General features: G+C 34.3%; 1 protein-coding gene across 1 annotated transcript; it reads right to left on the bottom strand.

Moving 5' to 3' along the window:
- Positions 1–843: 843 nt before the first annotated feature.
- LOC111057751 (oocyte zinc finger protein XlCOF6.1) lies at positions 844–12,465 on the bottom strand. The gene is made up of 3 exons (XM_022345212.2): positions 12,227–12,465; positions 7,585–7,735; positions 844–5,726 (listed from the first exon to the last, which is right to left on the bottom strand). Exons 1-3 carry the CDS (start codon positions 12,236–12,238, stop codon positions 4,573–4,575), a joined length of 1,317 nt encoding a protein of 438 aa, XP_022200904.2. The 5' UTR covers positions 12,239–12,465; the 3' UTR covers positions 844–4,572.
- Positions 12,466–14,754: the final 2,289 nt, after the last annotated feature.

A 14,754-nucleotide genomic window follows, 5' to 3' on the forward strand; every position in this document is an offset into this window, starting at 1 on the left:
TTTAATTTTAAATTTCCGTTGATATTCCTAAATTGAAAAATTTTGTATTTATTTTAAATTGAAAAATTTTCAATGTAGAAATACCAATAGAAATTTAAAAATAAATAGGTTTTAGCCTGCAGATACAAGGTTAGAAAAGAGTATAAAATAAGAAGTTTTATCACCCAGCATTGGACAATGAAGCGACCAATGACGACTTGCAGGTTGCAGGGGCAGTGGGCGCGCACAGGCTCACTCAATGACTGGAAAAATATACACCTATGCTATGCGTAGAGTGACTGTATTTACTTAAGTTTTTATTGTTTATGCCACAATTAACACCACACATATAAATAATAGTTATACATAGAAATGGATTGATAAGAAAATTGTTCAAGACCTTTAATGTGAAGGTGAAGGTACTTGAACCGAAAATGTCGGGGCGCTAATCATCATACGACCGCCCCACCCTTTGGGCGGCCCTGGATTTACTTTAAAAAGTCAGCATCACTGATTGTCATTCAACAATAATGCTGTTAGTTTTAAGTAAATCTTACTTTAGACAACCAAAGCATCAAAGTAAAATGATCTCATCTCTGATCTCATCGAATTGACTCTGTAACATTATTATGTGTAAGGATCGACAAATTATTATGGGTTCACTTGAAACACGTCAGTAGACCTATTGGTTGAATGCGAAACATTATTAATCCAATAAGAAATGTTGACAATGGGGAAAAATGAATAAAAAATACACGTTTTGAATTATGATGACAGTTTTTTATTAAATCAAAAAAAAAATTAAATGGTTTTTAAATAAATCTTTATTTCAATAAAATAAATGTTTTATAAACATTAAATGTATTTATCCGAATTAAAAATGTTTACTCTTCAAATTGTACACCTATACTACACACTAAACTACAATTTACATTTACAAACTAACATTAAACTAGGTTAGGTGTTAGTTAGGATGTTGGGGATAGGGTTAGAGGTAGTTGGGTGGGCAGGGATAGTGGTGATGTTTCACCATCAGCATGGGTGGGTGTGATGATGGTGTTGTTGTAGGAGGGTTTGTTTGTTGAAAGTACGTTATTGGTGGTGGAGGGGGTTGTTGAAAGGTTTCGGAAAAGAGTAGAGAGGGGGACGTGTATAGCTAGGAGGACAATGAGGAGGGGTTATTAAAGTTATGATGAAGAGTTGACTGAGTTAGAATCTCCCTCAAAATTTCTAGGGACCGGTGGTGATGGGATCTGCTGATCGTGGGGGAGAGTGTTTCAAGTGGAATCAGCGGGGGAAGTGTTGAAGGCGTTCTTGAGGGGGGAATACTGTTGTGAATCCCCCTCTCGAGATGGGGAGATGATATATGTGGAGGTGGGGATGATTGAGAAGGCCCCTCCATACTTATCTCCAGCATGGTGGAGGAAGTGCTCAGAAAATCGTCTTTAGAAAGTTTAGACCCGATATGAATAATAATGATTTGTTTCCTTCATGCTGTTTCTCATCACGTTGATTAAGTCATCGTGTAAATTCTTTGAAGCGTTTTTAAATGGCATTCCACGTCTCCAAATTCAGAATCATTCGGCAAAACCGAGTGCCCAGGAATCAAAAACCAACTAGTGATTCTCTGCAATGTAGAGTGTAGTTTTACAATTATAACAATTTTAATATTTCTGTTTTGTCCTCCACATGAGTCAGACCACAGAACCAACTCTTCAATGTTTTAGAATATGCTTTTTGAGGCAAGATCCGGTTTCTTCGGCCCCTCTCAAGGGGGGCTTACTATTAGTAAACCTAATAAATAAGCGTTGAACGTACGGTGCGGTACCCTAGATAAATGCGAAAAAATTGGACCTTCAAACTACCGTCACCCGCCCGTTGTAGGTTCTATTTTTGGTGAGTTATCCCCTAAACAAAGTTACGAAGTCAAAAATAGTGTTTCAAATGCATTTCCCTTAAACATCTGTCACCCGAGAATTCGTTGCTCGGGCTTCGGTTAAAAAAAACTAGATTACTGGACAGCTAATAATTATTCAGTGTGCAAGTGGCATCAAAAGAATCGACAAGGTATCATAAAATGCAATTTGAAAACAGGCGTACAAAACCAATAAATTAACGGAACGGCGAGTCCATTCAGATTACATTGAAGATTGAATGATATCATAAATTAACGAACCTATCCACTCTGATAAAAAACTTGCAATAAATTAAATAGTATAATAGTTAATTAAATAATACAATAAATTAGCAATGAACATAAGTAAAGCGCATCTTTTGACATTTCCAAAACAGCAAAAACCCCCATTTTATAGATGTGATAAATTTGGATAACAAGAGGTACATCACAGTCCACCTCTACCAATTTCTTAGGTAGGGAACCCTCTATAAAAAATTAGTTCAACACCATTCAAGATAAATAATTTCTGACTTGTTGGAAAACGGTTGCTCCTTGTTTGCCATGACCTTAAAAATTTCTGAGCTTTAAACTTGAGTCTATAAAGTTGTAATTTGCAGTATCTCAAATAAACAGTCCATATCTTGAAAGAAACTCAAGAAGTGAGAAATGAACTATTTTTATCGTATCTTTACCAAGTATATGAAGTAGATAAACTAATATTACACCACTGATAATACAATAACGGTATCATAAAATATTAGTATATGAAGTAGATTAAGTAATATTTTTTGTTAAATTATAAACTAATAATACAATAACGGTATCATACTAATAAATTTTACTATTTTATGAATGACGATGATGATGTCGAGTGACCTGGCTGGCTCAGGTCGCACTTGGTCAATTTCAGGGCATCTCACCTCTGTCTCTGATAACTTAAGCTGCTTTTAGGCAGCTTAACGTGTTCATCCGAAACACGGAAGTGGCCCGAGAAAAATATCTTGCCCGGGCTGGGATCCGAACTTAGGAATCCGGTTTACAAAGCCAGTGTCTAAACCACTCATTTAGTGGATGAACATACCTAGTTTCATGATTCAAATTGCATGTCTTTGGATTATTTTGTATAAGAAAGTGATACTATTAAAACTATGATTTTATTAAAAATTGCAGCTAACCAACTGCTGGAATATTATTACTGTGAAATATTTATTTCAAATATCCAATGAAAGCTATATAAATAGAACTAAGGACTTCTGCTATTGCAATGGGGAGGTATTCCCGATTCGATTCCCGGTCTGGGCGAAATTTTTGAACAGTTCCAATCTTCAAAATTTTCTTCTGATATTTAGTTCTTCGGTAAATATTTGCAGTAGCAGAGGTCCTTACCTTTCATTGGATATTTGAAATAATAATTATACAGTAATAGGTTGAAAGACTAATTTTATTCTCATAAGTTCCAATTGGAATATTCACATTAGCCGAGGACAGCTGAGTGTAAAATGGTTATATTAGTCATGAGAATAATATTTTCACTCTCCAGAAGAGAGAAGAAGAAGAAGAAACAGGTGAATTAGTTATTTATAGTGAGATGCAAGTTATAAAGTTAGTGGAAATGATACGACTACAGTGTTGTCAATTCTCTGCTACCACCACTTTCTATAGGGTTGCGAAGCGAAACGAGAAATTTTGAATGTTACAGTTCTGTAATCGATAGATGTTTGAAATTTTGTAGAATTTATGTGAACACATTGCTATTTACTATCGTAATCATGGCTCATTAGACCGATTTGGAACGTGCAATAGAGGTGAACGCATTTTATAAAAAATAGTGATGAAACTACCGTACAGATATTTTGACAGCATCACCCACATTAGACGAATTGAACGTATCCCTGCTACGACATCAAGGTGCACTGTACAAGTTCTACAACAATACATAAACTAGAGGAAAACTAGATCTAAATAATTACTGCCATTCCTAAAGATTTGCAACACTTCAATTCGAGACTTTTCATAGCAGGCTCAACAGGCTTTAAACACCGAATGAGAAAATTAAAGAATCAATTTCGGACATTTTAATTCTAGGATCATAAATGGGATGATGAGCGTGTAAACTCCAAATGTGAGCACATGTTTCCGATGGCAACTTAAAAATAAAAGAGGTTATTCTGGACATTTCATTTTGGTTGTTGGAGCATGATGAAAACATGCCATTTCATTAATATAAGATATTAGTAGATTCTACTAGTTTTATGATTTTTCCGTAAAAATGGCAATATTAAAAGATTTCTCGCTTTCCTGCAGGGTGGGTATATCAGATAGATGTTATTCAAGTTATTCCTGTAAATCTGATCTAATTTTCTGATTCTTGCTGATGATCAAATCTATCACAAATATATTTTATTCTTCAAGAAACATACAGTATTTTCTCATCATTTAATAATAGGATACATTTCCATAATTCAATTAAAATATTCTGGTAGTTCATTATTTTTCTTCAGCCAACAAATGATTATTTGATAACATTGCTGACTTATAAAAAAGTATATTGTTATATTCTTTGTCAGGCAGATAGAGATAATAAATGTTAATGAGGTGCTGACTTTATAATCTCACTATACATTTTTTGCCGCTGAATAATAAATTATCAAGTAATATCTAATGATTGGATTGTAGACACTTTTCAGCAAAAGAGTTTAGCTATTATGGACACTTTGGTGACGTTTCAGTTGGGTCAAATGAGCACATTTGAAGTCGCAAAGTTCGCAGCTGAAAGGTGTTTCTCCAGTATGTTTTCTCATATGTACTTTCAATTGAGTTGAAGAAATACATTTATACTCACAAAATTCGCAGCTGAACGGCGATTCCCTTGTATGTGTCCTGATATGTACTTTCAATTGACTTGAAGAAACACATTTATACTCGCAAAATTCGCAGCTGAAAGGCAATTCTCTTGTATGTGTTCTGATATGTACTTTCAAATTATTTGAACGAGCACATTTATAATCGCAGAATTCGCAACTGAAAGGTTTTTCTCGTGTGTGTGTTTTGACATGTTCTTTCAAATCACTTGAACGAGCACATTTATAGGCACAAATTTCACAGTTGAAAGGTTTCTCTCCTGTATGTCTTCTGATATGTTCTTTCAAATGGCCTGATTGAGTACATTTAAAGTCACAAAAATCGCAGCTGAAAGGTGTTTCTCCTGTATGAGTTCTGAGATGATTTTTCACATCACCTGATCTAGCAGATTTGAAGTCACAAAGATTGCAGCTGAAAGGTTTTTCTCCAGTATGTGTTCTGAGATGTTTTTTCAAATCACAAGATCGAACGCATTTGAAGTCACAGAACTCGCAGCTGAATGATGTTTCTCCAGTGTGTCTTTTGATATGGACTTTCAATTGACTTGAAGAAGCACATTTATAGTTACAAAACTCGCAGCTGAAAGGTATTTCTCCTGTATGAGTTCTGATATGTATTTTCAAATTACTTGATTGAGCGCATTTATAATCACAAAACCCGCAGCTGAAAGGCTTTTCACCTGTATGGGTTCTGATATGTTCTTTCAAATGACTTGAACTAGCACATTGATAGGCACAAAATTCGCAGCTAAAAGGTTTTTCTCCAGTGTGTTGTTTAATATGTCTTTTAATACTTCTTGGCCAGATAGTTTTAAAACTACAGTGATCACAATTATAGAGCTTTGTATTTTTGGCAGCTACAGATGGCTCAGCTGAGGTGATTGAATCCACTTGCGTTGCATTGACAGGACCAGGGTCAGATGTGTAGCTGACAGAAGGCCACATCTCAGGTTCACTCTCCACTGAACTTTCTTCAGCCTCTTCCTCAACTGTGAACATCAGTAATAGAAATCTTGAGTAATAAAAATGGAATAGAGATGAGATAAACAAGTAAAAAAAAAGAAATTAAATTTTATGAACAAGAATTATTATTTCGAATAGGATGAACCATGCAGTGAGTAATTAGAGAAGATTATCATATAATAAATATCATGTAATAAAAACAAATGATACTAGATTTCATTACAGGCTTATTTATTTTTCCAAGTTCAAGAGGTGATAATGATTTCATGAGATTAGTTTGAGTTCGAATGCAAATTAGAATGTTAGATTATATTATTAGAATATTGAAGCATTTACTAGTAGCTGCATTGGAACCTCAGATACACGTCTGACCGAGAGTTTCAAGTTTCACAATATCAATCAAACCGACATAAAGCGCTGCAGGTTGCCATTTTGTCGACGAATTTTAATTAAACTGCGGTATATCTATATTATAATTAATAAGAACAATATAAAAGTAGCCCATTTAAGTGAAGTGTTTCTATATTATAATGTATATTGAGTTCGGTATTAATCAACTAAATTTAATGACAGGATGATTTTTAAATGAAGAGATTTTAAAATGGCAATTGTTCAAGAAATGTATAATAATATTAAAGCAATAGATAGGCATAATTAGTGAGCTTGAAACTTTTCTAGTATGACTTTTATAAAGACTTTACAAACTCAATACATTATTTCTCAATGGACAGATGAATGATGGATTCCATTGTTTACAGAATGAATCAAGTTGGATCCTGAACAGTTATTAGAATTGAAAATTTATTCATTTACGTCAACCGGGGTGACTTTGTCTACCGCGAGGTGACTTGTCCCACCTCACAGAAAGATATTCAAATTCGTTTATCTCCGATCCTTATTATCATTATCGAGGTTCTACAATCGATATCTTGTCGACTCCCGATTTATCAGTTAAACTATCGACATAAAACCAATATACCTGTTGCATCTTATTATTTTGTTGTCGGAAAACTTCAAATTAGAATACCCATTTTTTAAAGACATCGGTGATTACATATCATTTTTGCCTTTTTATTATATTTCAATTGGTATATCCATAGTATCATAGTTGAACTGGTTTGGATTCTGTAACAAGTTGGTTACAAGAAGGGGTTAGACTTGATAACTTTTGGGTTGAGCTTGGGGTTACTTTGTCTCAATATGAAAATTATGATATTATGTAGGACATGATGCAAACACAACGCAAAATATATTATGAATATTATGTATTTTATCTAATAAAACAGAATATTCTCCTTGCTTGAAATTAATACGTTCTGAATATTCATTTGTTGCAGATTATACAGCTGCAGCCAACATGCCTCGACGCTACAAAATATCTTTGGGCAGCAGAAGCTGAAATTTTCTATAAATAGTTTGTGATATTTGAAATGAATTTCATTTGTTTCACATTGTCTAACTCTTGAAAATTAACTTGAATCCATAAATTTTTCTAAGTGGGATAAAGTTACCTCAACCCGTGGGTAACATTGTCTTATTAAAAAAATATCTTTATCAAAGTGAAAAAGAAATAATCACTTTTTACAATAAAAAATACTCTTTAAACATTGCATAATACAATAAAAAATATTGAAAGCGATTTTTTTCAACTTGAATATTGATTGCAAGCTATTTAAATTTTCAACGCCCCAAAATTGGAAAAAAGGCACCCCGGTTTACTGTAATACGGTTTACCGTATATTGAAAGCGATTTTTCAACTTGAATATTGATTGCAAGCTATTTAAAATTTCAACTCCCCAAAATTGGTAAAAAGTCACCCCGGTTTACTGTAATACGGTTTACCGTATATTTTTATAATTGGATAATAATGAAAGGAATCTCACCATGCAATTCTTCTTTGATTAGTACTTGGAAAAAGCTTCCTAAATGTTGTTGGTGATTATCATTATTATCATCATTATTGATGGGAGACCATGCACTGCACTCTGGCGCCGGTGTTTGGCAGCTATTGTTTTCCTCATCAACTGATGCCATCTGCAACATTGACATTCACAATCAATAAAGTTTCAATCAAAAATGTGTTTTATACAAAGTGTGATATGCCTCTATTATCTTCTCAGTGACACACACCACTGTGGACAAATGAAAGTTTTCTCAAAAAGCAGGTGCCGACTTCTGAGTTGCAGTATAGTGAGGTCCACGTTATAATGGCAGTGAAGAAATACAGGAGAACAGCGCTGCCGATTCTCTGCCTTCTATAGAATCATTAAAATAATGATTATTGAATATTCTGTTCCAGTAGAAGTTCAAATTCTAACAGTGAACCAATCAGGGTTAAGGTACAGTAGGTTACTCAAATTAGATGTGTTATCTAATTGTTGATTTGTTATTTATATAATTTATATATTTGTTATTGATCTAATTTGTTATTTATATTATCATAGAGAAACGATAGCATAAGTAGATATCCCATGGTATAGGGCGTTTATGTCGCAACTTTTACTGTTATCACAAACCGATAGTTCACGTAGTTCTTTCCTATGCAGCTGTGTGACGCTGGTAGTCTCTCAAATTGTGCCGTTCGTACACTATCACCCCAACAAAACAGTAAAAATTGACAATAATCGACAGTAATCGGCTTGAGATAACAGTAAAAGTTGCGACATAAATTCCCTATACCATGGGATATATACTTACGCTATTGTTTCTCTATGATATTATGTAACGTTGCTGTAGTCTAGACACTGTGTTTCTACGTTAATATAAAAAAAACACTTACTTTTTGATGACTAATGCATTTCACTGCAGAGGAGCTTCGTCAAACTGATGACAATGAAGCTGATGAAGCACCTCGTCAGGAGAGAAATGCATTCCTCATTTCTCATCAAAAGTAAGTGTTTTTTTAAATATGTAGTGTCTAGACTATATCAACGTTATTATACTGTAAAGTGATTCGCCATGTGAAAGCATAATAATTATTATATAATAGAAACTTGGAAACTAACAATCTTAATTTGATAAGTTTGACAATTATTATCATTGATAAACTTAATATTCTCCAAAGACCAATAATAATTATTATGGTCTATTAATTTTAGGGTTACAGTTCGTGTTATAATATTTGGGTCCAGAAAGAAAGTTTGTTTTAGGTAATAAATTATATTTTGCATGTGATTAATCTCGTAATGATTTTTAGACTGCTCACTGCACTATATTGAAGTCCACGTTATAATGGCAGTATATGATTACCATTTGTGCTGCTATCCTTGTCTTATCATTCGAAAAATCAGATATGGCTATCCTTTTCTAGCACTGCAACAATGATAGTTTTTTTTTAATGTAAAAATATGATTAGCTGGTAAAACATTTAATCTCAATTATAAAAAAAGAAATATCTAGGCCTATTCATTGAAATTATAATTTTCTAGACGAGCGGAGCAGGACACCCACATGTGACCGGGTACAAGGGTATGTGTCCGTCCCAGCCAGGCTAAAATAGTCACATTAGAACTTATGGAAATTATATTTATACTGATGTGGGAATCCAGGTTAAAGAGCTGTCACTCTGAAAAACAGCATAACTATTTCATCTTCAAACGGACCTAAAAAAACATATACCTATTAACGTACATAGGCTATAATATAGGCTGAGCACGATTACTGAGAAATTTTGAAATTTAGTATAGGGGGAGGGGTACGGTAATACTCGAGAAAAAAGGAAAACAAATCCTACAGCCAAAATATACATTTTTCATTCTAATAATTTTTCAAAGCGTTCCTAACAAATCAAATCAATATTTTGGATAAACAAAAGTCTGATACATGATAGAAACTTGCGATTAGTCTTAAATTGAAGAAAATTCCATGGCCTGTGAGCTAATCTGACTCAAATTCATCTTGAATCACTGTTTATTATCGAAAAAACGCCGAGACTGTTAAAATTAAGTAAGTAACGTCAATTACTTGTTTTTTTTTTCAATAGAATAACATTTATTTGTCATGGTATTCACAAAAATACATGGACATTGTCAGATGTAGTGGTTAGGCCCTTTGGAACTGGGCCACCACGGAAGCGCCACCACGTGGTAGCATTGTCTCTTATCTGTCACTGCACACTAGAGCCACCAGCCGAGCTTCCAGGAATGTGGTGGCTCGACACGCCGATTTTGTTAGCCAACAGAATGTCGCGCCACCACGTCATACCATTGAGTATTATCTGTCACTAGAGCCACCAGCTACCTGCCACCAGAAAATCATCTCCAGTTCAGTTTCAATTCAAATCAAGTTCAGTACAGTTGTCTGTTGAAGTCGTCGTAATGAATAGTGGACAATTGATACAGAAAGGTTCATTCTTGAAGTTGAAAGTAGACCAGTTATATGGGACATGTCTTCAAAATTATATGCAGACCGGGATGTGAAGAAAAATTCTTGGAGGGCGCTGGTAAATCTTTTCATTGAAGAATAAAAGAAAATGAATTATTACAGAAAATGAACAAAATGAATTTGGCAAGTTATATAACCACTTTCCTTGAGCATTATTCATTATATTGTTCAACATATGCCAATAGTCGTGATTCTTCCACGTCCATTCTTCAACTGATCATGAGTTGACTATAGTGAGGTCCACGTTATAATGGCAGTATTTTATTAACTTTCGTGTTGCTATCCTTGTCTATCATTCGACAAAATACATACCACTATCGTTTACTAGCTCCATAACATTGCCAAATCCGTTTTTAACAATGTAGAAATATAAATAATGAAGGCAGACAAACGGCAACGCTGTTCTCCTATCTTTATCTACTGCCATTATAACGTGGACCTCACTACAGTGAACTGGAGTGATGAGTCAAGTGGTGGCTGCGTGGTGGTGGCTGTAGTGTGCATTGCTATCAAATTTTGATGGTGGCGCTTCCATGGAAGCTCCCATGGAAGTGCTTCCATGGTGGCCCAGTGCGCAAAGGGCCTTAAAGTGGCTTGGATTTCAACCATTATTGCACTATACATTTGAACTTCCTAAAGGTAACATGTCTAGCACTTAATGGTAACCTATTAAATAGTTTAAGGCGTTCTTTCTCCATAGCATAACATCTTTAGCACCAGGAGAGTTGCCTCACAGTAGAATACCATAAAGAAGACGGATATGAAAAAAGCATAATAAGAATTAATTACTATAGTGAGGTCCTTGTTATAATGGCAGTGGAGAAAGATAGGAGAACAACGTTGCCGATCCTCTGTCTTGTCAATGCCATACTTCTATGGAGGGTAACATCTCTTTCCTCAGTTCTACAAAAACCACTAAATAGTAAGGTACTAAACCGTTTTCGTGAGCGTATTGATACCGGTTTATTGATGTAATATTAAAACTGTTTCTCGTTAAAATGATTATATTTTATCAAGCAATAAATTATATTTCTCAATGATTTCATAATGAATTTTCGTAATCACGATTAAATATTTTGTTAATTGATTATATTTCTACATTCTTAAAAAACGATCTGGCAAGAGAGCAAAGCGAGAAAAAGATAGCGCTATCCGCTGTGCTGAATGATAGACAAGGATAGCAATACAATTTCTAATCAAACACTGCCATTATAACGTGGACCACACTATAGGTCAATGGTGGTACAGCTTTTCAGTTTACCCAAAAGATAAGTCTCTCTGGATAATCGTTAAAAGAGATTCAAAGTTTGATTCCAGTTTTTTGATTAGCATTAAGATATACACCAAAAACCTTTGATATTTTTATTTTTTCTAGTTGTTAAGCTAAAGACTATGTTTTATTTTGATTTACAATCAACCTATTTCTGCTAAACAAATACACATATAGAATACAATTTGCATAATCAGAAAGATTATTAATGTCAAAATATTATATTACAGAAATTATTCAATTCAATGATTTCTTTCATTTTTAGATCATTCACTTATGATGTATGAATTTTGAACTGCCTTGACAAGCTGAGAATAATGAACTGTAGTACTAAAAGATCCGATCATTGTGTCAAAAGTTCTTATGAATGTGTGTTTGAAATTTTGATCCTTCAGGTGTCTTAATAAGCGCCTCTTTATTAAAATATCCTGGAATCAAATGCATCTAATGGGTTCTGATAGTGGATAACTCTTGTATAACATGATAAAAAATATTGATTTGATTGGTTAGGTTAGGTCCAAAAATTTAAGGATTTTAGGGCCGCTAAACCGCCTTTAGCGTGTCAGCATTTTTAAATTCGAATTTAGCGCCCCAAAACACTACATCAAAAATGGTCAGGAAAAATTATTTCGGGGTTGTTTCATGAAAATGACTACTTGACTGGAATGTTCTAATGCAAATGATTTAACGTAGATCTCACTATAGAACGCGTGTTTTTGACTAACACGAACGCTATTTTTGAGCGTGCAACGTGAACCAAAGAACTAAAAATTATTAGAATGCTTGACCGGCAGACCGCATTTTTTATTAAGTGTTTTTTCGTTATAGTTGTTACTGTTATAAAAAAATAATGTTCTGAGTAGTCTACTTACCTTTTCATCCATTTGTTCCGTAGAGATAGTGATAAAGTCTAAATTCGCCTTTATAAGCTTAATTATTAACTAACCAAATTTCAATAGAATATTGACAAAAATTGTAATTTATGGCTCAATACAAACCAAAATAAAGAGGAAAGACTGAACGAGAAGAAATCAAGAATACAAGAAACACTGTCGTCTCGTCAAGTTACCTACTGTAGTCTCGTTGTCTGTCGACTCTTGACCACAGAATAGATACAGAATGGAAACTTGTAATCAAACGCCTATTTTACCAATGCTTTTTACATGACCCCAATACTAAACACGTCACGTGACCTTGGGAAGTTCCAATCCTGGTCTTCTGATTGGCTCGTGGCAGTGAATGAGATCAATTGATCCGGATCATTAAAGTGATCCGAACCTACCATCAATACTATTACCACAGAGGAAAGAAACACTTTATGCTTATTCCGTGCTATTACAATGCGGCGCTTCCTAACAAGATGGCGGATTTTGGCGTCAGGGTATAGCCAAGTTTCCGTACTGTATGTATACTGTGTCTCGACTGTCAAAATGAAAATGAGACTACTGATACTGAATACATACAGAATGGCAACTACTCTTCTTATCTAACCAATGCATTTTACTTGGCACCAGAACCGCGCCATCTTGGTAGATATTTAATTTACCGCCAATTTCAAAACACTCAAAACGAATCATTGCTATTTTGCTCTTCTATTAAGAAAAAATACTATGATATCACCTGAAATGAATCAATTTAAATCAATACATCATATATCAAATAATATTTGTGATACAAGTCACCCCCTGGGTTAGAAAACTCGCTCATGAACTGTTGTATTGTAATCTTTGAAACTTTCAACTGTACAGATTTGGTGAAAATATTATGAAAACAGTTGAATATTTCTTTTACAAGAATAATTTGATAGTGGGTTTCAAGAAAATAGAAGGTTTTATTGGGTATTCTTTTTGAAATAAAAAATTCCCTATAGGGCTCCATACACTAGGGAACTTGGATCGGCCAACATGTCGGGGAACAAATTTCGTGTAGAGTTTGGCCACACACTGTAGTGGGGAAAGCGAACAACCGTTCGTTAATTTAGTGTCTTTCGGAGTCTAGAGATGAGTGTTTCAAAGTTTACAGCTGCTGTGGGAAGAAAATATATTGAATATATCGTACCCATACTGGCAAAACTCACCAAGTCAAAAACTACAGTTTTGAGTTATAAGCACATAACACTTGGTGAGTTTTGCCTGACTACCCAACAGCAAATATTGCTCACCATTTCCTAAATAATGTTATCACTATCCATTAATAATTAGTTTGTGGGAAGCAAAACTCACGAAATATGTTTAGTGAAGTGTTGAATAGTGAATTTATGTATAGTGCTTGATGAAGCTCTGTATTCATGAGGATGAAAACTCATTGAAGATGGTTAGTGGAAATTGCTAGGCGATTCCTTGAAAACTAAAGGACTTTGGTGAATTTTGCCAGACAAGAAAAATGTGTCTAGCAACTTAGTGAGATCTTATAAAGTGGAAAAATAGAAATAGTAATAAAACATATGACTTGGTGAGTTTTGCCTACTCAAAGAACTACATTTTTTAAGCCTATCGAAATACATTATACTGAAAATGAGCATTTTTGTAGTTAGTGAGTTTTGCCAGAACAGGGACGATATACGGTATATAGATAGAATATATCACCATGGCGGATGAACCGAACAAAGTTTTTAATCCAGATTGAAGACCAAGTTCGTCACAAAATTAATTTAGTTCGTGGTTTGCCAATTTTCCACATACACTGGGGAACTTGGTTTGCAAGAACCAAGTTCGCCGATCCAAGTTCAATTAAGCTTAATTGTCGAATTTCGACGTTTTGCGTGGTGGAGGAGGCTACACAAATTTTGGTTTTTCAAGGACCCCCTGCTTTCTCTCAGGAGAGGGAACTCATGCTTGTTGATAGAAATTATGAAAGACTATCTAGGGTTTAAATTTGAAGAAATTCGGTCAAGCCATTTTTGAGAAATCATTTATCAAGAAAATCCTTTTTTCTCAAGAATATTGCGCAGTTCCTGCAATTATTGCAGAAATGAGACTCATGCCAGTTTTTAGGGATTATGAATAGCTATCCAGGGTATGAATTTGAAAAAAACTCGTTAGCCGTTTTCGTGAAAACATGTTTTTTTTTTGTAATTTTCCGCCATTTTGTATTGAATTTCTTATTGCCGGATCCTCTTGGTATATAAAGTTTAAAATTTCAAGTCAATTCGTTAATTAGGAATGGAGTTATCGTGTTCACAAACAAACAGCCAAAAATCATGTTTTTAGACTCGGGGGCCTTGAAACGTATAGAAAACATGAAATTGGGATAGGTATATTGGAAAGCAATAAGTTACTTCCCTTTCCAATGGTAGGGGTAGGGCAAGGAAAGTACCTAAGAAAGTTGTGAGATGAACATTGTAGAAAATTATGTAAGTTTTAATTTTGTATAGAATGGCCATGTCCGTAAGACGCATAGT

This window comes from Nilaparvata lugens, chromosome 1 (assembly GCF_014356525.2).
Source record: "Nilaparvata lugens isolate BPH chromosome 1, ASM1435652v1, whole genome shotgun sequence".
In the NCBI taxonomy this organism is placed as follows: domain Eukaryota; kingdom Metazoa; phylum Arthropoda; class Insecta; order Hemiptera; family Delphacidae; genus Nilaparvata; species Nilaparvata lugens.

What these genes read in the sequence shown, in the direction of transcription:
- LOC111057751 (XM_022345212.2), bottom strand. An exon ending in AATCAAAGAAGAATTGCATG is followed by an intron (nt 5,727 to 7,584) that starts GTGAGATTCCTT and finishes TGATGTTCACAG; the next exon opens with TTGAGGAAGAGGCTGAAGAA.